Below are 25524 nucleotides of genomic sequence, written 5' to 3'. Positions count from 1 at the left end.
GCTCCAGGCTCGGCTGAGGCTGCTGCTCTAGAGCACCCCAGGGCCTGCGTCCCGAGGGCAGCTTCTGCCCTGGGCGGTCACGGTCAGGTGCCCCATACAAGCCCTCCCGCCACCTGCCTACGTTCTGGGGTCACGTCTGGGGGCCCCCAGGCTGTAGGTGGGGCCTCCCCTCCTACCATCTGCCCTCAGCAGCTCAGATCCTCTTCACCTGAGCCAAGGCATACACTGTGGGCTAAAACTGCCAGCACCTAAACACAGGAACTGCGCATCCAAACCTGAGGCGGTACTCCAGCCCTGGGCCTGAGGCCCGACCAGACACCACCGGTGGTGGAGCCGCAGCGGGCAGACCCCACACGGGGGCAGATACTCGGCAGAGCCTCCAAAGCCCACTGGGGGGGAGGGGGAGTGGCATGAGCCACCTGGCAAGGTCATGGCCACTAACCCAGCTGGCCCTTCACACCACCATGCCGTGCACACTGCTTCAAACATCCCGAACCGTGTATTTTTCTCAGCAGCCACAGAAGGCCACGTTAGCTCGGCAAGTTCCGGGTCCGCTCTGCGCTACTTGCACAGGCAGGGGCGACCCCTCCCTCAGCCACGGGAGACATGTCCACCCCTCCACCCGGCCAGCACTGGCTGAGAGCTCCCACCAGCAGCTCTGTCCCCTAGGCTTCCCCAGGAGCTCGGTGCTGGGGGCAGGGCAGGGGAGGGAGGGGCCTCAGGTGGGTCATGGGACCCCAGTCCACAAGTCCTCAGAGTGGGGCTACTCCAGAACCACCGTGCCCCCCACGGCTTCCAGGGCTGCCTTGATCTTCTCAGCCTCAGCTTTGGCGACATTAGCTTTGATTTCCTGGGGCAGGGACTCTACCAGTTTCTTGGCCTGCCAAAGACAACACAATCAGAACTTGGGGGCTCTGGGCTGCCATGAGCAAGCCTACCCAGAAAGGCTCAGCCCCCGGGGACGGCCGAGGGACCCATCTCCAAGGCGCAGGGGTCGCACCTGCACGAGGTTTATGCCCTGGATGTAGTTCTTGATCTCCTTGATCAGTTTCACTTTGTCCACAGGCTTTGCCTCTGTCAGGCGGACGGTAAAATGTGTCCGTTCTTTCTGCGTGGGAAGGACTTCTTCCTCTGCTGCCTTGAGGAGCAGAAAAACAAGGTGAGAAGACGGGGTAAAGCTGACACGCCTGGTGTGGGGCTGCCCCAACAGTGTGCAGGTGAGGGCCAGGCACACTTCTGGCTTCCAGTCCTCATGGGTCATCTTTTTCTTTTTTTTGTCGGTCGTGGGGCTTGAACTCTGGGCTGGGCATTGTCCCTCAGATCTTTAGTTCAAGGTGAGTGCTCTACCACTTGAGCCACAGCACCGCTTCCTGTTTTCTGGTAGTTCACTGGAGATAAGAGTCTCAGGGACTTTCCTGCCTGGGCTGGCTTTGAACTGTGATCCTCAGATCTCAGCCTCCCGAGTAGCTAGGATGACAGGCGTGAGGCACCGGCGGCTGGCTTTCATGGGTCATCTTATTACCAGCCAGTTTGTTCCCTTGTGTGTCTGTCAGTGTCAACCTGACTGCTTCACCCAGAAACATTTCCATGTCGCCACAGGGAAATGCTATGACGTGAGCCTCACACTCCTGGTTTCCTAACATGACACGTGACCTCCGGCATCCTTAAGAACTGTATCTAGGGGCTGGGAATGTGACTTACTGGTGGAGTGCTTGCCTAGCATGCACGAACCCCTCAATACCACATAAATAAAGCTACAAGTGGTGCTGTGGCTCAAGTGGTAAAGGGCTAGCCTTGAGCACAGAGAAGCTCAGGGACAGTGCCCAGGCCCTGAGTTCAAGCCACAGGATTGGCCCAAAAAAAAGAAGAAGAAGAAGAAAAAGAACTGCAACTTACAGGGCAAGAAAAACACCACCCAACCAAATACTGGGGAAATATAGTACCACAGCAGTCCTCACCCAAGCGCAAGTCTGTCACTAGCAAATGAAAATGGCTTTACCCTCCAACCTTAGCAAGCAAGGACAACAGGACAGATGGGTGTGTGGTTCCTGAAGCCCCAATGCCATCGTGTTGTGTGGCCCAGTGGGGGTAAGCAGGTTGGGGCCCACTTCTGGTTATTAACAGCACCCTCTTCTTTCTCAGAGATTCCAACCTAGACTATGGCGCACACTGGAATCCCACCTTGGCTCAAACCTACCCAGCCTTTCAAACCACTGTCCTGCCAAGCACTGAACATTGAGGGCAAGCAGGTGGTGGCCTGGGGCTGGGCAGGAAGGACCCAGAGGGGGGGCAGGTAACCAAGAAGCACCTGGAGCTGCTCAGGACCCAGGCCAGGCTCACCTCAGGAGCTGCTGCAGCAGGGACAGCACCGGGCATCATGCCGCCCATTGGCATGAGCCCCACATCCTGGATCTTCAACGTTTTCTGTGGAACAGAGAAACAGCAGAGAATGGAGCAACGGGCCTGGCGGGCCCTGGCCTCTGGGCAAGCATTTTATCTATTTTCTGTGAAGCCTCTCCCGCTACCTTCAGGAGCTCGTTGAGGTCTGAGATCTCCAGGAGCGTGAGGCTGGCGATGTCCTGCACCAGCTGCTGGATCTTGGGCGGGTACTCCTTGGGGGCGTTGTCCAGGGGCGCCCCGGCGAGGGCCTCCCCCCTCCGGTGGCTGCTGCTCCTCATCTGCCGCGCGGCGCACACACAGGGCACCTGTGGTCTAGCCCCCGCCCCGCGGAAACAGCCGTCACCCCGGGGCGGACCTGGGGGCGCAGACCAGGCCCCCACCTCCGGGGCACGGCGGGCGGCGCAGGCGGGGCCGTGCTTCGAGGAGCCTCGGGAGCCCGCGAGAAGCGAGGCTTCGCCCTGCATGAGTTACGTTAGCCCGGCGGGTGCTTCCCACTGCCCGGGGCCCCGAAGAGCGGGGGCCACGGGCCGCGCCCCGGCGCGGCCGGACGGAAAGCAGAGGCCGAGGGGACCGAGCGCCAAGGTCGGCGGGGCCGCGGGGCCCTGCCGCCGCGCGCCGCCCCGCGCCGCCCCGCGCCGCCCCGCGCCGCCGCGCGCCCCGGCCCGGGCCCTCCGCCCGCCCTCCCCGCGGGCCCGCCGGCCCCGGCGCCAGGAGCCCCGCAGTACCTGGAGACGCTAAGCGCCACGGCCGGAAGCCCGAGGCGCGGCCCCCACAGGCGGCAGGCGGCCGCCGGCAGCATCGCTTCTCGGGCGGGAAGGTCACACGCGGCTCCGCGGAGGCGACGCTCTAGCCGCGGGGAAACGAGCTGGGCCAGCCGCTCTAGCCTGAGGCTGCGGACAGTCGAGTCGAGGAGGGACGCTCTAGCCGCAAGGCCTCCGAGCAGTCGAGCGTACGAGGGACGCTCTAGCCGCAAGGCCTCCGAGCCGACGAGTGGACGTCGTCAGAAGCGCGTATGCCAGCAGGAGAGGGCCGCTCTAGCCTCCCCGCGTTTGCCTCGGTTGTTCTGCACGATTACCCACAAGGCAGAGCGCTACGCAGGCGCAGTGAGCGTGGGTCGCAGCCCGCTGCGGGTCCGCCGGGGCGCAGGCCCGGCCCAGGCGCCTCCCCGCGGCTCCATTTCGGCAGGTTTTGCATGTTTTCAGGCGGCTCACGCCTGTCAGGAGGCTGAGATCTGAGGATCCAAGCCAGCGTGAACCTCCCCCCAGTGAACCACCAGGAAGCCGGGAGTGGCTCCCGTGGGAGCGCGGCCTTGAGCTGAGAGCTCAGCGACAGCGCCCCGGCCCCGAGTTCAGGGCCCACCTCCGAACCCGGAAAAAGAAGTTCAGAACCCGAAGTGCAGCTCAGGTTTCCCCTCTGAAGTCGGGAGGCAACTCGAGCCCACCCGGAGGGGCCAGTCAAGCCGCCGTCTGGGGCTTGGCCGTTCGGTTCCTCCCATGGTAGACCCATTCGTGGGAAGCCGTTTCCGTGCTGTCTTGTGCACTGCCCTCCTGCATCGAGTGGGAAGCTGCCAAGCCCTACACCAAGATGACCCCAAAGGCCCATCACCCTGAAACAGAACACACTCAGGACGCTTCCCACGGCTGGAGCAGCAGGGCCGGGACATGGTGGCACAGCAAGTGCCTACACACCCTGGGTCAAAAGGGGTGGCTGCTCACCACGGTTTTCTCTTTCCTTCCTTTCTTGGGCCAGTCCTGCGGCTTGGACTCAGGGCCTGGGCACTGTCCCTGAGCTGTTGAGTTCAAGCCAGGACTCTATTACTAGAACCACAGCTCTTCAGAGATAAGAGTCTCACAGACTTCCCTGCCTGGACTGGCTTTGAACCATGATCCTCAGATCTCAGCCTCCTGAGTAGCTAAGATTATAGGTGTGAGCCACCAGTGCCCAGCTTGTCCCTGAGCTTCTTGTGCTCACTTGAGGTTTTTTCTGCTTATGTGGTACTGAGGAATGGAACCCGGGACTTCATGCATGCAAGGCGAGCACTCTACCACTGAGCCACCTTCCCAGTCCCACTTACACTTTTTGAAATACATTTTATTATCACTGTTTTCCAATGGAGAGATGACAGCTGAGAAGCAGAGCAGCTGGAGATGCCTGAAGCCTCCACCCTTGCTGTGCAAGAGTCAGGGCAAAGCCCAGACACCACACCAGCTCACTTTGGATGAAAGCGGGCTGCATGGGCCTGAGCCCCCACTCCAGTCACCTCTTGCAGATCTCCCCTCCCTCCCCCCCCCCTCCATGGGGCTGGGGGTCTGGAAGGTCCTTCCCTTCCCCCTTTCCTCCCAGAGGCCAAGCTCTGGGGGAAAGTCAGAGACCAAGTCAGGACCAAAGCAGGGTGGCAGGAGCCAGCAGACGAGGGGTAGAGGGGCGGAGGGCTGGGCAAGGGCCCATGCCCTGCTCTCAGAAAAGACACTAAAGAGCATTGAGGGAAGAGGAAGGCAGAACAGAACATCTAGTTAGACACAAGGGCGGTTTCCAATGAACCATAGTGTTACTCTGGACGGTGAGTTCAGGGCCGCAGCGTCAGTCGAAAGAGATGAGCTGGGCTTCACTGCCCTGTGCTGGCGGTCCCTGTGCTGGGGGCTGCTGGGCCACAGCAGGCTGCTGTGGGGGAGGGCCGCCAGAGGGCGCCACCTGCAGAAGAAGAGCAACAGGTTCGGCATTCCTTTCACCACACACTTGTCCACAGAAGCTTCATTCTACCCAACTCCCAGTTGTCATCACACGGTCAGACTCAGTTTACACAGCCTTTGGCTTAAATGCAGACTTTTCTCTCTACAGGTGGGTCTTCAAGAGATCTTGCAAACCTGTCTCCTGCAAGCTGGTAAGCGGGAAGGTCCCACAGGGACCAGGGACCCACCTGACCACCCCTAGCCCGGGAAGCCCAGCTGTCAGTGAGAGGGGCACGGATGGTAACACCTCACCTGCTGGTACATGGGCTGCTGCCCGGCAACATAGGGCTGCTGGGGTGGTATAGATGCGTCCTGGCCAGGGAGGGTTGTCATGAGAGTCTGTGGACAGGAAAACACTGAGAAAGTTACTCCTATGCCCAGACAGGAGTCTCCTGATTTGAAAAAAAATCAAATGCCAAGCAAGAGGAGATTCCAGGAGGGGAAGCCCAGGGTGAGCAACAGGGCGGGCCTCCTCACCTGCATGCTGTATGGCTGGTAGCCCATGGACACCGGCTGACTCCCCATGTAGGCCATGGTGGTGGACTGTGGAGGCTGGGAGATGGCGGGGAGGCTCTGCGGGGCCTGGGAGGCCACGTTCTGTGGAGGGGGATGCACGATGTAGTAACAGGGCCGGCTGAGTGCGTGGGGGGGGGGGGGGCTCAGGGCTGCACACATACCTGGTAGCCTGGGGTGGGAGTGGGCTGGTAGGAGGAGTAGGCTGGGCTGGCAGTGGGACCAGCTTGGGCCTGGGGGGCTGCCTGGGTCCCGGGAGCCCCTGTTGGGTACATGTAGGCACTCACCATGCTAGGATCTGTGACAAACAAAAGGCACGTGAGCTAGCTCAATGTACAGGATGGAGGTGGGATGGGAGGGTTTTTCTGAGGTCGTCTTTGACTTTTGAAACCAAGTTCATGTTTCACATTCTCGAAGAAACAGAATAAATACACTAGGTGCTGGTAGCTCATGCCTGTAATAGTAGCTACTCAAGAGACTGAGATGAGATGATCAAAGTTCAAACTCAGCCCAGGCAGGAAAGTCCATGAGATTCTTCTCTCCAATTAATCACCAAGAAGCCAGAAGTGGAGCTGAGCTCGAGTGGTAGAGTGCACTAGGCCTTGAGCACAGAAGCTCAGGGACAACACTCAGGCACTGAGTTAAAAAGCCACAAGGTGGACTGAAAAATGGAGTGAACTCAGAACAAAGAGACCAAATGTATTTGAATCCAGAGGCTCTCATACTGAAGGGATCAAGGAGAGCCAACTCTAGGAATTTTTGTGCCTAGGAGCTGGGTCCACACGGCCTCAAGCCACAGACAACAGGAGCAAAACCCAACCAATGCTAGCTGGGGATCACTGTCCACCCTGGCTGGGCTAGTGGCACATTCTGTGTACATTGGAGTAAGCAGACAGTACGGGAAGAAACCCTGTGCTATAGACAGGGGAGCTCCTGGAGTGACATTAGTTGTTTTTTTGAAGTTGGTCATAGGGCTTGAACTCTGGGCCTGAACACTGTCCCTCAGCTCTTCAGCTCAAGGCGAGCACTCTACCACTTGAGCTACAGCGCCACGCCACTTCCAGTTTTCTGGTGGTTTATTGGAGATAAGGGTTTCACGGGCTTTCCTACCCGGGCTGGCTTTGAACTGCAATCCTCAGATCTCAGCCTCCTGATTAGCTAGGATTACAGGCATGAGCCACCGGCACCCAGCTGTGTCATTAGTTTTTTCTTTTTTTTGTCCATTGTGGGGCCTGGACACTGTCCCTCAGCTCTTCAGCTCGAGGGTAGCACTATACAACTTGAACCACAGCACCACTTCTGGCATTTTCTGCTTATGTGGTGCTGAGGATTTGAATCCAGGGCCTCATGCATGCAAGGCAAGCACTCTACCACTGAACCACCTTCCCAGCCCCCACATTAGAGCTTTATAACACACAAAGGCATGTTTGCATACTACATATGCAAATAAATGGGAGTTACAGATTTAAGCTGCCTTTCTGTTTAAATGGCACATGGTGTTTATTTTGTAGCTGGGAACTGAACCCCTTGCCTTGAACATGGTAGCCCACCTGAGCCGTATCCTTAGCTATAAGGCTCTTTTTGTGCTGATACAGGGGTTTGATTTCAGGGTCTCTTGCTCTGGCTAAGCTTGCTTGGTACTTGGCTTTTTTGGTGTGTGTGAGTGTGAGTATTGGGGCTTGCTTGGTACTTGGCTTTTTTTTTGGGGGGGGGGGGCGCGTGTGTGTGCCAGTATTGGGGCCCAAACTAAGGGCCTGAACACTGTATCTTACCTTTCCTATTTTTGGTCAGTCATTGGGCTTGAACTCAGGATCTGCACATTGTCCCTGATCTCTTTTTTTTTGTCAGTTGTAGGGCTTGAACTCTGGGCTTGGGCGCTGTCCCCGTGCTCTTCAGCTCAAGGCAAGCGCTCTACCGATTGAGCCACAGCACCACTTCTGGTTTTCTAGTGGTTTATTGGAGATAAGATTCTCAGAGACTTTGCTGCCCAGGCTGGGTTTGAACCGTGATCCTCAGATCTCAGGCTCCCAATTAGCTAGGATTAGAGGCGTGAGCCACCGGCGTCCCTGATCTCTTTTGCTTAAGGCTAGCCCCCAACTTTGAGCCACAGTGCCAATTCCAGTTATTGGTCTCACAGACTTTCTTGCACTGGCTGGATTCGAACCATGATCCTCAGATCTCAGCCTCCTGAGCAGCGAGGATTATAGACATGCACCACTGTTATGCAGCTCCTTGGTTTTTCTTTTTTTCCTGGTAGCAGCTGCGTGTGAGCATGCTCACCTGTGCATATCCACAGAAGAAAGAAAAAGCAACTATGAGAATATTCACATTTAGGGAATCTAGAAAATTCTTTGTCCCGCCAGGCACTAGTGGCTCATGCCTGTAATCCTAGCTACCTGGGAGGCTGAGATCTGAGGATTATGGTTCAAAGCCAGCCTGGGCAGAAAAGTCCCCACGAGACTCTATCTCCAATTAACCACTCAAAAACCAGAAGTGGGCTGGGAAGGTGGCTCAGTGGTAGAGTGCTTGCCTTGCATGCATAAAGCCCTGGGTTCGATTCCTTGGCACCACAGAAAGAGCCGGAAGTAGCACTGTGGCTCAAGGGCTAGAGTGCTAGCCTTAAGCACAGAGAAGCTCAGGGACAGTGCCCAGTCACTTAGTTCAAGCCCCAGGACTAGCAAGAAAAAAAACAAAAACAGAAGTGGTGCTATGGCTCAAGTGGTAGAGCACTAGCCTTGAGCACAGAGGCTCAAGGACAGTGTCCAGACCCTGAGTTCAAGCCCCAAAAACAACAAAGAAAAAAAAAAAAGTTCTTTGTCGCATACTTGTGACTTTCCAGCAGTAATGGCGCTGCCTCTGACTTTACCTGCTGTGCTGCTGGGCATGCTGGCATAGGGGCCGGCAGCTGGCGCTGCGGGGCTCATGTAGACGCCGTGCATGGGGGAGCCCTCCACTGAGCTTGCCGGACTGAAGGCGCCAGGGAAGCTGGTGGGACCCGAGGGCTGGAAGATCACAGCCCCAGATGCAGGCATGGCCTGGAGCTGAGGACAGAAGAGAGAGTTGTGAGTGGGGACTTGGGCCTGGGAGGGGCAGGAAGGGGGAGGACAGCACTTGCCTGGGCGTAGGGCAAGGGGAAGGCGGGCATCTGAGCACGCATCTGGACGGTTTGCTTCTGCTGTTCTAGGCGCATCTGCCGCTCCTTCTCCTGTTCCTGTAGGCGCTGAATGGCCAACTGCCGCTGCACCTCCAGGTACTCCTGCACGGGCGGGAAGGGGTGGTCAGGCAGAGTCAGGTTTCCCCTGCCCACAGGCTGGACTGGCTGGCTGACGCACCTGCTTCTTCTGCCGCATGATCTCCAGCTTCTGGGCCAGCTGGATCTGGCGCTGGCGCTCCGCCTCCTCGGCTGCCCGGCGTAACTTCTCCCGATGTTCCTCACGCAAGGCGCTCAGCGCCCCCCTGGCATCACGGATCTGTGCCAGCTTATCCTGCAGCCCCTCGTAGTACACTGCGGGAGGAAGGAGGGCGGCACAGATGGGTGACGTGTCTGGTGTGGGCTCCTGCCCTGGGGCTCTGAGGCCCCTGGAGGGAGCCATGGCCTCAGTGAAGGATGGACAAGGAGTCACAGCTGTCTCGGGGCTACAGCTGCCTCGAGGAGCAACCAGGACTGAGCAAACCACAACGCTCACAAAAGCCTCCACTGTCCAAGGGAGCTGAGGCTCCGGAAGCCCCAGAGGACCGTGCCGTGCAGGGGACACGCAACACCTACGCCTGCGTTCGTCCAGCTGGTTGAGCAGCTCGAGCAGCTGCGGGTGCATGCTGTTGATGGACTGGAAGAGAGAGAGCACTGCGGAGTCGTTGGTGATGCTGCGGCCCCGCATGTGGTTGCTCTTCATGCGGTTGACAAAGGTGGTCACGGCGTTCTGCAGGGCCTTCAGGAACTGCTCATGGCTCTCCTCCGACTCCCCATTCTGGTACTGCTGTGGGATACAAGATGGGACACTGAGCTCCATCATGCCCCAGGCTGGGCCAGTCTCCTTGGTGGCCATCAGCAGCACCAGGCAGGCCGCCGGGAGGTACCCACAGTGCTCAGAGCCTGCACATTCTCATCCTCAGTCTACACAGGAAATTAACGACTCCAAGGCCGGGCTGGGAAGGTGGCTCAGTGGTAGAGCGCTTGCATTGCATGCTTGAGGCCCTGGGTTCCATTCCTCAGCACCACATAAGCAGAAAAAGCCAGAAGTGCTGCTGTGGTTCAAGTGGTAGGGGGTTAGCCTTGAGCTGAAGAGCTGAGGGACAGCGCCCAGGCCCAGAGTTCAGGCCCCATGACTGTACCCAAAAAAACAAAAAACAAAAAAAAAAACACAAAACGACCCCAAGGCCAAGTTCTTGTCTATCAGCACAATGCCAGTTAGGACGGGACTGGCTACAGCCCATGGCTGTGCCCCTGGCACCACGGACCTAGCCTGACTGATGGTACCAAGAAGACTCAGCCAGGAGACCAGGGCAGCTCTGGAGTTGTCAGGTCTACAGAGCAGCTGGCGCCCGGACCACACCCCTGGGCAGACAAGCTCTGTCAGGAGCTGCCTTATGCACTCAGCAGGGTTGAGGCGGGGCGGGCTCCCTGGCTCTAACATAGCCCTCCAGCTAGGACCAGTGTGGTCGTGACTCCCTGGCCCATGGAGGGAGCCATGGCTTACCTCAGCAAAGGGGCCACCGGAGGTTATGGGCTGCGAGTCTGCCTCTGGGAGGGGACCCTGTAAGAGGAGCACGGTGAGAGGGCTCCAGCTTGCGCCCTAAGGACTGGAGCCAAGAGCACTGAGCAACGTCTCACCTCCACCATACCAGCAGGGGCCACATGCCCCTCCCCGGGCTGGGCGGCCGGCTCTGTCAGGGGCACGGGCGCAGAGGGCGTAGGGCTCTTCCGAGCCTCTTCCTGCTTCTTCTCCCAGTAGTTCCGGTTGAGGTATCGAGCGAGCTACACAGCATCCAAAGGGGGAACAGGGTCACACATGTGTGTCAGGGGCACCACCAGACATTTGTGTGTCAGGATTATGGCCAGGCATCAAACAGGAAAATGGGGGTCACTTATGTGTGTCAGGATTACGGCCAGATATCAGCGGGGGGAGAGGGGGTCACTTGTGTGTGACCCCATCTAAGGGCATCTAAGGGCGGGAGATGGGGGTCAGTTGTGTCAGGGGTACAGCCAGCATCAGATGGGGGAAGGAGGGTGACTTCTGTGTATCGGGAGCATAACTAGCATCTACCAGGGAAATGGGAGTCACTTGTGTGTGTCAGGGGCACAACGGAGGAACAGGGGTCACGTGTGTGTCAGGGGAACAACCAGACAGCACGCCACACCAGGCAGCACCCCACACAAGGGCCCTTACCTCAGGGTCCATGTCCTCAGCCAGAGGTGCCGACGAGTTCTGGGGACACAAAGAGGGTTTGAGGGATCATGGCTAAGGAAGCCATGATGTGGCAAGGACCCAGATGGCACCAAATGGTGCCAGAGAGCCAATGTCACAGCTCCGCGCCTGGGCACCTGACACTCTCGCTGCACAGCCTCCTGTGCAGGGGTGCCTGGCTGAGCACTCTCCGTCTCTGAACACAACCTTTAAGATCCTAAGTCAGGAAACTGCTGCACATGACAGCCTTGCTTCAGGGCAGCACCTGATGGTGCTCCCTTGAATTACCAGGACAGGTACTGGGACCCAGTATGGACAATAAGCTTGGGACGGAGACTCCACACAGTGGAGCCACAGCTGTGGAGCCTAGAGAGCTTGTAAATGACCTGAATCTGTATGCCACAGAGCGAGGGGGGTGGGGGGTGGACCCCCAACAGAGCCCAAGGGAGCATTAGCTTCTGCCTATCATCCTAGCTCCTCAGGAGGCTAAGATCTGGGGCCTGTGGTTCAAAGCCAGCCTGGGCGCTGTCCCTCAGTTCTTCAGCTTAAGGCTAGTGCTCTACCACTTGAGCCACAGCTCCATTTCCAGCTTTTTCTGCTTATGTGGTGCTGAGGAATGGAACCCAGGGCCTCATGCATGTAAAGCAAGCACTCTACCACTGAGCCACCTTCCCAGCCCAGGTCTGAGCTCTTACTGTCAAAGAACCACCAAAAAGTCAGAAGTGGAGGTGTGGCTCAAGTGGTAGAGCTCTAGCTTTGAGTAAAAAATTGAAAGCATGAAGCCTTTTGAGTCCAAGCCCCGATACTAGCACAAAAGCAATCAATGGCCATGGTATGCAAGCAAGTGTGGGAGAGGTGTGTAGGGGCCTCCGTCAGTGTCCTTCCAGGCAGTGCTGCACCAAGGGAGCTGAGCTGTGCTCCTGGGGTGTGTGCAAGGTTGTCTCCCATCTGTCCCCTGGCCTCCCAGCCTGCACGGCCAGGATTCAGTGCACTCACCACAGGGGAGGAATACAAGCTGCTGGCCGGGGGTGCCGACGATGCCAGGGGAGTGGGGTCCGCCTTGGGATGTGCTGTGTACGTTGACTTCTGTCTCTGAAGCAGAACCAGGAGGAACGTGGGGACCCTGTGGCACAGACCTGTCCCCACCGCCTCCGGGGAGACCTTGCAAGGGTGCCCACGGCTCACCAGCCTCTCCTTTTCTTCAGCCTCCGACTGTGACAGGGCCAGGGCCAGCTGCAGCTCCTCCTCCTCCTGCAGGGCGGTCTCATCCCGCTTTGGAGGCAGCTAAAGGACAAAGAGGGTGCATCAGGACAGCCCCGGAGAGGAGGTGCTCTTGGGACTGTGGAGGCATACCTGGGACTGCTGAGACAGGGGGCTGGTCAGGTACTCCGGAGGCAGCTCTGTGGTGGAGGTGGCCTTCCCTTCCGCTTTCCTAGAGGTAAGAGGAATGCTGCAGGGGACTGTGCGCTGACATGAGTGTTGCCAGCTGCCCCAGGTCTCCCTGACAGTATCTGTGGTGTGCTGAGGGAGGTCACACAGGAATATGACCATAAGAACAGGTGACCCAGCAGCCCTGTTAGGCAACAGCAGAGGGGCCTGGACACCCAAGTCACCTGGAGGGCCTAAGTCACAGTCCCTTTCCTTGGATCAAAACAGGTCAGGAAGGTATGCCTTTCATGAGTATGGAACCGGATCAGGGCTTTCTGGAGTGTTTATTTTATGCCAGTCCTGAGACTTGAACTCAGATCCTGGGCACTGTCCCTGAGCTTCTTTTGCTCTCTACTATGTGAGCCACAGCTCTCACTCTCACCTTTGTTGGTAATTTACTGGAGATGAGTCTCATAGATTCACTGGGCTGGCTTTGATGTGATCCTCAGATCTCATCCTTCTGAGGAGCTAGGATTACAGGCGTGAGCCACAGGCACGTGGCTGGCTTTCTAGTTCACCCAAGAACAATGCCTGCTGAGCGCCACACACAGCACAACCAGCATCTCAACCCAAATGTGCCAACTTTCCCTGCCCTCAAGAACCCCGGGTCTCTCTCGCTCTTTTTTTTTTAATTTTGGTTGGTGGGGGGGGCTTTATCTCAGGGCCTGGGTGCTGTCACTGAGCTTCTTTTCCACTCAAGGCAAGCACTCTACCACTTCTCTACCACAGCTCCACTTCTGGTTTTCTTGTGGTTGACTGAAGATACATGTCTCATAGGCTTTCCTGCCCAGGCTGGCTTTGAACTATGATCCTCAGATCTCAGCCTCCTGAGTAGCTAGGATTACAAATGTGAGCCACCAGTGCCCGACGCCCAAACTCTTTTCTAGCAGAAAGCATCTAAAAGCATGTATCCCAAAGGAGAAAGGGGAGGAGGGAAAGCCAAGCAGCACTCAGGAGAAAAGAGTCACTTTCAGGATGTGAGTCATGAGCACTGTAAAGACATTTTAGGCAGGTGCATAGCCACAAGGACTGGACTTTGGCCTGCACTCAAGTGGGAACCCATGCATCACAAGGCAAAGGAGCATGCCCAGGGAGCAGACTCCAACCCCTCAACCAAGTTGGTCCAAGTTTGTATCACCAGGCAGATTCAAGGGTCATCGTGAGTCACGATGCCAGAAACACTGAGCCTGAACCTCAGCAAGTCACCTGGATAGCTAGACCGTACTTAGCTGTTTACATCCAGATGACAGAGACTAAAGACACGCTCTGGGTAAGGCAGCCCGGGAAGAGAGAAGGCAGAGCAGCATGCTGTGTAATCTGACAGGTCCTAGTACAGAAGCTACGGAGCCACTTTCTGGGGCAAGGCAAAGCTGGATCCCCTCCTGCTACTGCCAGAAGTCACATGTCAATGGTGCAGACAGCCTTGCCTCTTTGGAAAACGTAGTAGGAGTGTTCAATCATAAAGGGCCCAAGAACACTCAATTCACATTAACATTAAAAATAAAATACAAGCCAGGCTGAGCGCTGGTGGCTCACACCTGTAATCCTAACTACTCAGGAGGCTGAGATCTGAGGATCATGGTTCAAAGCCAGCCTAAGTAGTAAAGTCTGTGAGACTCTTATCTCCAATTAACCACCAGAAAACTGGAAGTGGCGCTATGGCTCAACTGGTAGAGCACTAATCTTAGGCAACAAAGGTAGGGGATAGTACCCAGGCCCAGAGTTCAAGCCCCAGGACTGGCTAAAAGAAAAAAAAAAAAAGCTCAGAGTGCAAGGCTCTGAATTCCAGCCCCAGGACTGGCACACACAGAAGTAAACACAGAATTACATGAGTGTGTGCACACACCTGAGCAGAGATGAGGAAAGGCGACGGCTTACTACTGAGCGAACGCAGCGCAGTGCCCATAACCAAGGGACCCAGGGGAAGCTGCACGTGCGCACACAGCTCTTCACACCACACCTGTTACTTCAAACAAACCCAAACCAAACCAAAGGCCTGCAACATGGCCACTCCCCTCTGCCCGCCTGTGCTGACCTTCCTTCCAGCACTCACTTGTTAAGCTGCTCATAGCAGGGCTCACAGACGCGCACCTCCTTCTCGATGCCAAACTTGGGGATGGTCGAGTACTTGGAGGAGCACTTGCCGCAGAAGATCTGCCCACATGCCCGGCAGTGGTGCTGCGAGACAGGGTAGAGTGGACCTGGTTACAGGGGTCAGGGCTGCCCTGAAACCCACCTGCCGGCGCTGCCCTAGACAGTGCGAGGCTGGGCGCAGGAGTTGGCATCACAACCAACAGAAAAAAGACCGTGTAGACACACTTCCAGGTACTCAACTTCAGCCACCATTTTGGGGTAAGAGAATAAAAAATGAAGGCCAATAGCAATGTGCTGATTCTACCAATGACATAAGAACTTTTCTGTGTGTGTCAAGTCCTGGTGAGCCTGCCCACCCCCTGGAATCCCCAGCATTCACTGTAAATAAAGCTGCAGGTTCTTCAGTGCAGTATGACAGTAGCTTTGGGGTCAGAGTTCAGACAAGCTAAATAACCTGAAGAAAGGGTGACACATTAGAGCAGTCCTGAGTAGGTTCCCAGTTGGGGTTTGGGATATTCAGATCCTCAGAGTGAAGCTGGGCCCTGCCAGGTAGGGATATGAGATGCCAGACCAACTTCAGCTGAGGGCACTGATCACCACCAAATCCTGGTGTTCCCTCTCCTGTGCCACGCAGCTCCAAGACAACTTGCTTCCAGAGCCACTAGACTACAGCAGAAAGCATCATACCTCGCCAACGAGTAGGATCCTAGGTGAGGGCACGCAGGGCCTTAGCTCTGCTTGCCTGTGTGAAGGTTGAAGGGGCTCGGCACTCACCTTTCGGGTCACCACCCCAAATTGCACTCTGCAACGGTGGCATTCCTCAGCATCCACCCAGTCGGGAGCCTGGAGGTAGAAGGAGGGCAGCAGAGTCAGACCCTCACCCCAAAGCTCCCAGAGGCAGCCGACAAGGAAAGAAGCCTAGGAAGTGGCGCTGTAGCTCAAATGGTAGAGCGCTCGCCTTGAGCTGAAGAGCTGAGGGACAGCATCCAGGCCCAGGGTTCAGGCCCCATGACCAACAAAAAAAAAAAAAAAGGAAGCCTGAGAAGATCCCAAAGTGCTAGAACAGCACGGCCAGCCTGCTCCACCTTCAGGCTCAAACCACTTGGCCCAATGTTTAGAGCAAAGAGTCCCACCTTGACATCTGCCACAGTCTCAGGAAGGTGTAAGAAAAATCTATCTATATATTTACTTTGAGGAAAACGTAAGCCTGTTTATTTTGCAGAATGTGTAAGCCTATTTTTGTGGTCAGGGCCTTGTACATGCTTAGAAGGTACTGAGCCACATCCCTGGGTATGAACACGTTTTAACAATTGTGAACCCAGTAGCAATATTCCAAAGGTACCACAAACACGTCTTCATCGTGACTTCAGTCAGAAGAGAGATCACATTCTCTTCAGCCCATCAGTCCCCAAGCAGACTCCCACAGCCTCCCCACTCACATGATGGTGATGCCAAGGCCAAGACCCCCCATCACACACCCCCCGACTCACTCTCTCCGCAGCAAACATGGCATCACTTTCCTTGAACTCTGGAAAGACATGTCCTAGGGAGAGAAGGCTGAGGTTACCATGAGAGGCAGGAACACAAGAGACACCGAGTTCTAGGCCCACAACATCCTGAGCCACTGTCCCGCTCTTTGTTGTTGTTGTTGTCGTTGGTCATGGGGCCTGAACTCTGGGCCTGGGCACTGTCCCTCAGCTCTTCAGCTCAAGGCTAGCACTCTACCATTTGAGCCACAGCACCACTTCCAGCTTTTTCTGCTTATGTGGAGCTGAGGAATCGAACCCAGGGCCTCATGCATGAGAGGCAAACGCTCTACCACTGAGCCATCTTTCTGGACCCCATTGTCCTGCTCTTAAACCAGACTAGCTCCAAAGCCATCACATCAGCCAGAGGAAGGCACACGGACTGCGGGGAGACTCAGTGCTCACAGCCTGGCTGAAAACCTGCCAGGAACTTGCTACTGCATAGAGTAACCCCAAATCCTGGCCCAGCTCTCCTCTGGGTGTGTGCTGCGTCGCTGAGCCTCTCAGAAGCCAGTGTGCTTGGCAAAAGACCTGAGCCCAGAGCCTTGGTGGTTTCCTCTGCCGTCAGGTCTCGAGCCTAGGCGCTTCCTCAGGAGGGCTTCAGGAAGGCTCATCTTGCATCCTCCCCAGGGCAGTTCACTCTCTGAAACGTGTTTCTCTGACGAAGTTTTACCATTTGCTGTCTTCAGTCACCACCAACCCCTGACCCACGCAGGGAGGTTCGCAAAGAAAGAATTTCTTGCTTCTATCGCCAGTCACTCAGTGAGGACTGGCCCATCCTCCCTTGCCTCTTGTCACTGGGCCCGCTTGGTCTGCCACCACCCAGCAGCTCATGGCGGCTGTGCTCCAAGGACTCAAACTGGACCTTGTCCCCAACCCCAACTCACCCTCCACCTTCATGATCTGGTAAGTGTCCTGGACCACCTTGTACTTGGGTTCGTTGCGGAAGGCATGTGCCCAGGCCTGGATCAGGTACAGGATCTTGTTCCGGACGTTTACTTCCACTTGCCTCTGCAGGGCAGGAAGAAGTAGGAGAGCCTCAGGAGACGTGCGGTGCCAGAGGTCTCTCAGCTGGCAGAAGCCATTGTCCTGTGCAGACTGGGCTGGCACAGAGGCCAGGAGAGTGGGCGCCAACATGTCCCCAGGTCCCTGTCATGAGTCCTCACCTGACTGTACTTGCTCAGGACCCTGACTTTTCTCCAAAACCAGGGGACTCCAAGAGTCAAACTGTGTCATGTCTCATGAGTCTCAGCTACACGTCTCTTTATCTTTTTTGACTGGGCAAAGGATCCTCCTGTACCCACAACTATCACTTAACCCCAGGCACCACTAGCCTCCAGCACACACAGCCAATCAGAGCTGCTGCAGAGCAAAAAACCCTTCCACAGTCCAGGAGTGGCAGGTGAACAGCCACTCCAGAAGCTTCTCCAGACACAGAGGGGAAGCTGTGAGCCACCATCCCCACCAGGTAAGTGCACAGCCCGGCCTGGAGTCCGGCTTGCTTGCAGGGAGACCATCCCCAGCACTTGGCACTGAGGATGTGGGGGGGGGGGAGGGGGCACTGCTCAGAGGAGCTGCAGCAACAGCGGGCACACTGGAGTCCTCCTGCATCCTGCCTCCACTGGCAGCAAATGGTGCAGAGCACCTCAGCACCAGCACAAGGCAGTACACAGTGCAAGAGCCGGGCCAGGTGCTAGCCCTGCTCGGCCTCCAGCCAGGAAGGCATGGGGAGCTGGCCAAGGTCTGGGTTAGGGCCTCTGGAAAGGCCTGACTCCAGGTCACACCGGAGAGGGAGCAGCCTCACCTTGATACAATTCCCTTTTCATTTCAAAGCCCTGCCACACCATCCCTGCCTGCATCACCAATCACACCCACATCACAATCCCTAAGAATGGCCCCAGGGACTGTCTCCAGGTGATCTAGAGCGCTTTCCTCCCCTCTGCCAGAGGGGAGCGGAGGAACCTCCTTCCCTTGGACAGCTCCTTGCTCTGCCATCCACCTCTCCTGGGCGCCCAGGATGTGTTCCTCAAGCCTCCAGCTAACACCACAGCCACCATGACCACTTGTGCCCACTGTGTAGCAGCCACGGCCCTTCAAGACTCTGCTCCTAATCCTGCCACTTGGAAGCATTCCCTAGCCCCCAAAGAAAAGCAGGTCTTCCTAGGCCCAGATATGCCTTCTGTGCTAGCTTCTGTGACCCCAGCACTGGGTCGCTAAGAGAGGCTTCCCCAGGCTTGGACCTGAGTTCACAGCACAGGGATCAGCAACTCTCACCTTCATCCTCTGCTGTGCCCAGTGCTCAATAAACACCCGCAAAAGTAAATGTGGGGCTGGGAAGGTGGCTCAGTGGTAGAGTGCTTGCCCTGCATGCATGAAACCCTGGGTTTGATTCCTCAGCCCCACATAAGCAAAAAAAGCCAGAAGTGGCACTGTAGCTCAAGTGGTAGAGCACTAGCCTTGAGCTGAAGAGCTGAGGGACAGCGCCCAGGCCCAGAGATTAGGCCCAACAACTGACCAAAAAAAAAAAAAAGTGGCCATATCTGCCATTTGCCACCCCCTTGCTCTTAGAGAGCACCCACCTTGAGCAGCTCCTTCAGCTCCTCCATGGTCTGCTTGTTAGCTACCTCATCATGCACTGTCTGCCCACAGTTCTTCACCACAGACTCCATGACCTGCAGACCACAAGAGAGAGAAGGGTAGGGCCAATGGTAAGGACAGGCCCCCCGTCTTCCCACTGAAGGCGGCTTGGCGGTCTCTACAGGCCACACAGCTGTTGGAGATGGCAAGCTAGAGAAAGTCCACTGGTTGTTGTGTGCACAGCAACGTGGGCAAAACTGACTGACTGAGTGGACAGTGACCCTCACTATTGGAGGTCAGAAAACACTGAAGCAGGATTCGAGTTACCTCTAGCGCATACAAGGCCACATGAGGATTCTTGTCGTTGACTTTCTTCTTGATGGAACTTACGGCATATTTTGCTCTGAAAGGAAAAGAGCAATGCTAATAGCAGAGAGAAAAATAAATAAACAGCCTTAGCAAATGATATGAGGAAATCCATCTACCATCTTGGAGTGTCTCCTACAGACATTGCAAGCACAAATATTAACATAACCAGGTATCTTCAAGTTGCACAAAGAAGTCCTTTACTTGTTCCAAGATAATAAAAGCTACAGCACATAGACCATGTGATTGTCTCTGCATGAGGGCCTTGTGCAGTGAACTGAATCTTGGAGAAACAGTGAGCATCAAGTGACTGCAGTACTGTGCATCGCTACCCTCCGCACTCACTGTGTGTCCCCCTGACGGATCAGGTCGCAGATCTGCAGGATGGACTCCCAGTCGGTCTCCAGGAGAAGCTGGCTTGTGGCTTTGTCTAAGGGAGAGAGACATGGTCGAAGGGGCTGCTGTAGTCTAAGTAGTCCCCAGTTCTGCAATTCATTCATTCCTTTTGTAAACACTTGGGCAGGCTGGAAGAGCATGGAAATACCATCCTTCTAAGGTCAAGAGTACAGCAAGAAGGACAAGAGAATGGCTGCTATGTGCTTCTGACACACCAGCTATCATCCAAATGCTGTCATCTGTGAATTCACTCAATTCTCACATAAAATAAGCAGCTACCACCAGTTCCACCCCCTTCACAGAGACCAAACGGAGGCAAGGCCACTGCCCTAAGGCACAGCTTGTCACACACTTTGAAACTGGAGCCCTGCTGCTTCTCAACAGACTGTCACCTGTTCCTCGGAGTTCTTATCACTCAGATGTTCTGCCCCTTTGGTTGGCCGTTAGTTGGGAAAGCCTTGGGAGACACCTGCAACATGGACTCCAGACCTCCACTTAAAGCACTTTGTAGGGTGAAGGGAACTGACCCCCAAGTTGTCCCAGCCAACACCTCTTCTCTCCACACCTGTCACCTCTGACAAACAGGCACTAACTACTACTCAACTCTGCATCATCTTTCCCAAGACACAGAACAACCTCACAGGCCTTGCTGCCTTCAGTACTGATTCAGCAGATTTCTGGATTCATGCCTGAAACTGAAATACTAAGCCTGTGTACCCCTAGAGAAGCAAGGTGTCTCATCTGAGATCCCCTTGAAAACTTTCACATCATGTCCAGAAGGAGCGAAGATGAGCAACTGGGAAGGGTATGGCGCTGGGAAATGGAGAGGGGGGAAGGTGGCTGGGATCATAAAGGCTAAAGGAACACGGCCGGGAAGTAGACAGGAATTGAGGAAAGGAAGGCCACGGTGACGAGCGTACAGCATCCAAACAGGGGTCAGAGGAACTGAGAGAGCAGCCTGAAAGGTGGCAGGGCACCCTGCACGAGGGTGAAGGGCTTGGGATGGGATGTGGGTCTGAATGGAGTCCTGCTGGAAAAGGAGACACCTGAAGAACTGTTGGGGGTGCAGGCCTTCCGTCAGACAGTGGCAGCCGGGAGCAGACCGTGACGGCACCCGGAGCTTGGACACAGACCGCAAAGGAGACGGGACGGGGACGCGAGACTCACTTTTCTTCCTAAAGTCTGCGGTCTCCGGGAGGTTCGGTTAGGGTCGCCGAACACCTCCACCGCGGGGAGCAAAGGCCTTGCTAAGGGCCTGGGCCAACGCACGGGGCGGGCTGGGGCGGGGCGGGGGCGCGGCCGGCCGCCGCCGTGGCCCGACACCCGGGTCGGGAGACCCGCCCGGGGGAGAGCGAGTCGCCCGCTCCGAGGTTCAGGACCTGGGCCCGGCCGCGGAGGGAAGCGAGGCCGGGCGCGGACCTCGGCAGCGCCGCCCTCGCTGGCGCCCGGGGCCGCCCACCCGGCGCGGCCGACCAGCCCGGCCCGGCAGGCCACACCCGAGGCCCAGCGACGGCGCCGCGCGCCCCGGAGGCCGACGGCCACCGAGCCGCGGGAGGGCGGCCGGCCCGCTCCCTCACGAGCCGCGCCGGGCCGGAGCGCGGGCGAGCGGACGCAGGCCGGGCGAGGGGGCGCGTTACCTAGGAGACGCTCGAAGGTGCCGCTGCCTCGCCCCATGGCGACCCTGGACCGGACAGACGCCGCCGAGCTCCCTGGCTCACCGCGGGCGCGCCCCCCGACTTCCGCTTCCGTCTTCTCGCCTCAGCGCGCGCACGCGCACGTCGCCGCGCCGGCTCGGCAGCCGCGAGGAGGCGTGGCCTCCCGCGGCGACCGTGGCGTGGTGAGCCGCGAGAGCCAATGAACAGTCCGGAAGGGAGTTCCAGCCAACGAGCGCAGGGAAGGGGCGGGCCTTGCGTGGTGAGGCCCCGACCTACGGGTGCCGAGTGGAGCGAGGCCTGGAATGTGTCTGCTGCTGGGCGCCGCGGGCGTCGGGAAGACGCTTTTGGTGAAACGCCTGCAGAATATCCTTGAGCGCCCTGCGCGCGTGCGGGCCGACGTGCGGGCGGGCGGGCGGGCGGGGGCGCCTGGGCCGGCGCGGGGCTCCTCCCTCTGCTGCTCTCGGGTCCTTAACAGTCCGCACAGCTGAGCTGCCAGGGTGGCCAGGGCGACCTGGGCGAGCCTCCCCCGACGCGGCCCACGGTACGCGTCCGCCCCCTCCGTGTGGCTAAAGCGGGCGCACTTGTGAGGCCTGCCGAGCGCCTCTGACCCCGCCAGGAGGAGGGAGTTGAGCCTGGCGGGGACCTTCTCCTCTCCCAGTGGGCGTGGGCCCTGATCCCTGAACCCAGAAGCACCCTTTACCCTCCTGGTTGGCACCTCTTGCTGTTGGGTTTGAGATGTTGGAGAATGGGCATGGAGGATTTAGGCCGTGGAGTAGTGTGCGTGCATTTATGCCTAGAATTGACATGTATGCGCGGGACAGCGCTTACATTGTCCTCCCTCTGCGTCGTGGTTTTTCCCACAGGTGGGCACCGACCTTACAGACATAGTGGCCCAGAGAAGGATCACCATCCGAGAGCTCGGAGGGTGTATGAGCCCCATCTGGTCCAGTTATTATGGAACCTGCCGCTCGCTCATGGTGGGTCATCACTTTTTGAATTTCTTTTTAGGAGAGTATGTCCCTGTGGCTGAGCTGTCAGGTCCAGATCCTACTTTGTATAGAGTAGGGCTTGGGGTTCTGCTATCCGGGAAGTGGGACTGAGCTACACTTGCTTCAGTCGAATGAGCTGACATTAGAGTTCCCCTGCTTTGGTCCCTAGGTTTGATCTACATTTATGCTTGATTTTTACATCATTCTGGTAGAGTGAATCCTTGAAGACAGATGCCTCAACTCTGGGATGGAGAATTTATTGCTACATTGAGCATACACTACCACGTAGGTGAAAACACGCTAGAGACACCAGGTCATCCTTCTACAAGCTTCCCAATGCTTAAATCCAAATCTCTTTATTTAAAAGTCATTGTGGCCGGGCGCTGGTGGCTCACGCCTGTAATCCTAGCTACTTAGGAGGCTGAGATCTGAGGATCGCGGTTCAAAGCCACCCCGGGCAAGAGAGACCGTGAGACTCCGATCTCCAATAAACCACCAGAAAACCGGAAGTGGCACTGTAGCTCAAGTGGTAGAGCGCTCGCCTTGAGCTGAAGAGCTGAGGGACAGCGCCCAGGCCCAGAGTTCAAGCCCCACGACCGACAAAAAAAAAAAAAAAAGTCATTGTGGCCAGGTGCTGTAACCCCTTGATACTCAAGATACAGATATTTGAGGATTGAGGTTCAAAGTCAGCCTTGGCAGGAATGTCCATGAGACTCATCTCCAATTAACCACCAAAAAGCCAGGAGTGGAGCTGTGGCTCAAGTGGTAGAGCACTAGCCTTGAGCAAAAAGCTCAGGGACAGCGCCCAGGCCATGAGGTCAAGCCTGAGGACTGGCACAAAAAAAAAAAAAGCAGCAGCTGCAGCAGCAGCTGGACACCAGTGGTTCACGCCTGTCTACTCAGGAGGCTGAGATCTGAAGATTGCAGTTGGGGGACAGCCTGGGAAGAAAATTTTGTGAGACTTATCACCAATAAACTACCAAAAAAGTAGTAGAACTGTGGCTCAAGAGGTATAGTACCAGCCTTGAGCAAAAGAAGCTCAGGGACAGTGGCCAGGCCCTGGGTGGTTTTAAGCATCAAGACTGGCAATAAAAATAAAAATTTTAAAAAATCTTTAAAAAAAACAATTAGCTGGGGCTGGGAAGGTGGCTCAGTGGTAGAGTGCTTGCCTTGCATGCATGAGACCCTGGGTTCAATTCTTAAGCACCACATAAGCAGAAAAAGCTGGAAGTGGCACTGTGGCTCAAGTGGTAGAGGACTAACCTTGAGCTAAAGAGCTGAGGGACAGTGCCCAGGCCCAGAGTTCAGGCCCATACCACCACCAACAACAACAAAGAAAAAAAAAAAAAAATTAGCTGGACACCAGTGCCACACCTATAATCCTAACTACTCAGGAGGGTGAGATCTGAGGATAATGGTTCCAACCCAGCTCAGGCAGGCAAGTCTGTGAGACTTTTTTCTTTTTTTTTTTTTTTTTTTGGTTGGTCATGGGGCTTGAACTGTAGGCTTGGGCTTGGGCACTGTTCCTGCACTCTTCAGCTCAAGGCCAGCTCTCTACCACTTGAGCTACAGCGCCACTTCTGGTTTTCTGGTGGTTTATTGGAGATAAGAGTTTCACAGACTTTCCTGCCTGGGCTGGCTTTGAACCGAGATCCTCAGATCTCAGCCTCCTGAGTAGCTAGGATTACAGGCGTGAGCCACCGGTGCCTGGCTAGCAGGAAGTTGTTAACATGTTGTTTTCTTCTCCAGTTCATGATTGATGCTTCTAATCCCACTCAACTCTCTGCATCCTGTATGCACCTCTTGGGTCTCCTTTCTGCAGAACAACTTTCAGAAGTGTCAGTCCTGATACTCTTCAATAAAATGTATGGCTCTGTGAACTGGGAGGTAACATGAGGGGTGGGGAATGTCCTTGTAGCCAAGCGCAGGGCTCATTCGGGTGGAGGTGCAGCTGGGGACTGGGCGAGTTTGTGGCAGCCACCCCTCTGATGGAGCACTTCCTTACAGTGACCAACCCTGTTACATGTCCCTGGAGGAAATTAAGTCATTGATCAGGCTCCCAGACATCATTGCTTGTGCCAAGCAGAACATCACCACGGCAGAAATCAGTGCCAAGAAAGGCACTGGCTTGACTGGCGTGCTGCACTGGCTCCAGGAGCAGCAGAGAACCAGCGGTTGACTGCAAGTTGGAAAAGTCTGGCTGGCTCATCTGCTCACCAGAAGGCAGAGGGTGCATTAATGACTCCAGTGTTCTGACAGAGGCAGAACAGCCTAGCATAGTCCTAGAGAGCAGGGATGTGTGAGGAGATGCAGTTCTGGGTAAAGAGAATCACTTGGGGTACAGTTCCAGACATCTGAAGAAGACTGTACTTAGGACTGGCAAAGGAGGACTGGCCTGTAAGTGGCATCCAAGGATGATGCCCCTGGGACTTGTTTCCCTGTCCCCAGGATCCCACTGGACTTGCACCAAGGTGTTCGAATTACAGTGTCACTACCGAGACCTTGTGTCCTGTCAGTAATACAAGCTGCAATCTGTGTCCATTTCTGATACCCTGACTGTCCCAATCCTCCCTCTTCCCAATCAACAAGGGGGTGGGCACAGTGTGAGAGTAAGAACTAAGCCTCAAGTTAGCACTAAGGGCCTGGTAGGGCACAAGGCCCTACCCACTATTAGGGAGGAGGCTGGGGTGGAAGCATCACCTGCGCCCAGGAATTGGAAAATAACATGGGCAAAACAGGTAGACCTTTTTGAAATTAAAATTGAAAAGCGAACACTAAGCTTGGTGTTTTCCTTGGTTTATTTGCTGCCCTGCAGCATTCCCTGAGTGGTGAGACTCAGATGAGGCTGGGGTGGTGGTGGCCTCTCCCGTGTTCTGTTCTGCGGGGGCCAGTCATCGCCCCTGAGGCAGCTAGAGAGGCTCACTGCTGATCCCTACACCAGTGAGTTCACAGCCCTTGAATTGCCAACTGCGTTGGGGGAGGTGGGGGTTAAGACCTCAGAAATGAGCTGAGTGCCCGCGACTCTGCAGTCTTTTTTTTTTGGTCAGTCATGGGGTTTGAACTCTGGCTTGGGCGCTGTCCCTCACTCTTCAGCTCAAGGGGAGCACTCTACCACTTGAGCCACAGCGCCACTTCGAGTTTTCTAGTGGCTTATTGGAGATAAGAGTCTCACGGAGTTTCCTGCCCGGGCTGGCTTTGAACTTTGATCCTCAGATCTCAGCCTCCTGAGTAGTTAAGATGATAGGCATGAGCCACCGGTGCCCGGCTCTTTTTTTTTTTTGATCAGTCATGGAGCTTAAATTCTGGGCCTGGGTGCTGTCCCTGAGCTCGCCACTTCTGGTTTTCTCGTAATTAATTGGAGATGGTCTCATAGACTTTCCTGCCCGGGCTGGCTTTGAACCATGTTCCTCAGACCTGAGCTTCCTGTGCAGTGGTAGATCAAGATC

General features: G+C 56.1%; 3 protein-coding genes across 6 annotated transcripts; 1 reads left to right on the top strand and 2 right to left on the bottom strand.

The window, feature by feature from the left end:
• Positions 1 to 480: 480 nt before the first annotated feature.
• Positions 481 to 3291, bottom strand: Mrpl12 (mitochondrial ribosomal protein L12). Of its 2 annotated transcripts, none has more exons than XM_042669993.1 (5): positions 3126 to 3291; positions 2526 to 2712; positions 2341 to 2424; positions 1001 to 1138; positions 481 to 880 (listed from the first exon to the last, which is right to left on the bottom strand). In XM_042669993.1, the coding sequence occupies exons 1-5, from the start codon at positions 3197 to 3199 to the stop codon at positions 764 to 766; spliced, it is 600 nt and encodes a 199-aa protein (XP_042525927.1). In that variant the 5' UTR covers positions 3200 to 3291; the 3' UTR covers positions 481 to 763. The 2 variants fall into 2 exon arrangements, with proteins under 2 accessions (XP_042525927.1, XP_042525926.1); XM_042669992.1 differs by having other exon boundaries at positions 1001 to 1130; positions 2339 to 2424; positions 3126 to 3271.
• A 1179-nt stretch (positions 3292 to 4470) lies between these two features.
• Hgs (hepatocyte growth factor-regulated tyrosine kinase substrate) lies at positions 4471 to 21186 on the bottom strand. Of its 2 annotated transcripts, none has more exons than XM_042670025.1 (22): positions 21072 to 21186; positions 19384 to 19468; positions 19000 to 19075; positions 18675 to 18767; positions 16983 to 17106; positions 16060 to 16112; positions 15344 to 15412; positions 14529 to 14653; positions 12401 to 12479; positions 12233 to 12331; positions 12044 to 12139; positions 11030 to 11068; positions 10474 to 10617; positions 10340 to 10396; positions 9409 to 9619; positions 8975 to 9147; positions 8758 to 8898; positions 8509 to 8683; positions 5807 to 5940; positions 5607 to 5726; positions 5382 to 5468; positions 4471 to 5091 (listed from the first exon to the last, which is right to left on the bottom strand). In XM_042670025.1, the coding sequence occupies exons 1-22, from the start codon at positions 21106 to 21108 to the stop codon at positions 4981 to 4983; spliced, it is 2328 nt and encodes a 775-aa protein (XP_042525959.1). In that variant the 5' UTR covers positions 21109 to 21186; the 3' UTR covers positions 4471 to 4980. The 2 variants fall into 2 exon arrangements, with proteins under 2 accessions (XP_042525959.1, XP_042525960.1); XM_042670026.1 differs by having other exon boundaries at positions 9409 to 9616.
• Positions 21187 to 21346: 160 nt separating this feature from the next.
• Positions 21347 to 24856, top strand: Arl16 (ADP ribosylation factor like GTPase 16). Of its 2 annotated transcripts, none has more exons than XM_042669989.1 (5): positions 21347 to 21452; positions 21572 to 21630; positions 21953 to 22066; positions 23828 to 23916; positions 24086 to 24856. In XM_042669989.1, exons 1-5 carry the CDS (start codon positions 21392 to 21394, stop codon positions 24255 to 24257), a joined length of 495 nt encoding a protein of 164 aa, XP_042525923.1. In that variant the 5' UTR covers positions 21347 to 21391; the 3' UTR covers positions 24258 to 24856. The 2 variants fall into 2 exon arrangements, with proteins under 2 accessions (XP_042525923.1, XP_042525922.1); XM_042669988.1 differs by having other exon boundaries at positions 23828 to 23943.
• Positions 24857 to 25524: the final 668 nt, after the last annotated feature.

The sequence above is a fragment of the Dipodomys spectabilis genome, unplaced genomic scaffold, assembly GCF_019054845.1.
Source record: "Dipodomys spectabilis isolate Male_0828 unplaced genomic scaffold, ASM1905484v1 ptg000512l, whole genome shotgun sequence".
Lineage (NCBI taxonomy): Eukaryota > Metazoa > Chordata > Mammalia > Rodentia > Heteromyidae > Dipodomys > Dipodomys spectabilis.
The sequence above is the reverse complement of the archived record's forward strand: the minus strand, read 5'-3'. Positions and strand labels throughout refer to the sequence as shown.

Excerpts from the sequence above, each read along its gene's own strand:
- Mrpl12 (XM_042669993.1), bottom strand. The coding sequence starts at position 3,199 with ATGCTGCCGGCGGCCGCCTGCCGCCTGTGGGGGCCGCGCCTCGGGCTT. Across the intron at positions 2,713-3,125 it reads GTGGCGCTTAGCGTCTCCAG|ACCACAGGTGCCCTGTGTGT; the intron begins GTACTGCGGGGC and ends GGCGGGGGCTAG. Across the intron at positions 881-1,000 it reads AGGGCATAAACCTCGTGCAG|GCCAAGAAACTGGTAGAGTC; the intron begins GTGCGACCCCTG and ends TGTCTTTGGCAG.
- Hgs (XM_042670025.1), bottom strand. The coding sequence starts at position 21,108 with ATGGGGCGAGGCAGCGGCACCTTCGAGCGTCTCCTAG. Across the intron at positions 16,113-16,982 it reads CCAGATCATGAAGGTGGAGG|GACATGTCTTTCCAGAGTTC; the intron begins GTGAGTTGGGGT and ends TTCTCTCCCTAG. Across the intron at positions 8,899-8,974 it reads TCATGCGGCAGAAGAAGCAG|GAGTACCTGGAGGTGCAGCG; the intron begins GTGCGTCAGCCA and ends CCGCCCGTGCAG.
- Arl16 (XM_042669988.1), top strand. The coding sequence starts at position 21,392 with ATGTGTCTGCTGCTGGGCGCCGCGGGCGTCGGGAAGACGCTTTTGGTG. Across the intron at positions 21,453-21,571 it reads TTTGGTGAAACGCCTGCAGA|AGCTGAGCTGCCAGGGTGGC; the intron begins ATATCCTTGAGC and ends AACAGTCCGCAC. Across the intron at positions 22,067-23,827 it reads GAACCTGCCGCTCGCTCATG|TTCATGATTGATGCTTCTAA; the intron begins GTGGGTCATCAC and ends TTTCTTCTCCAG.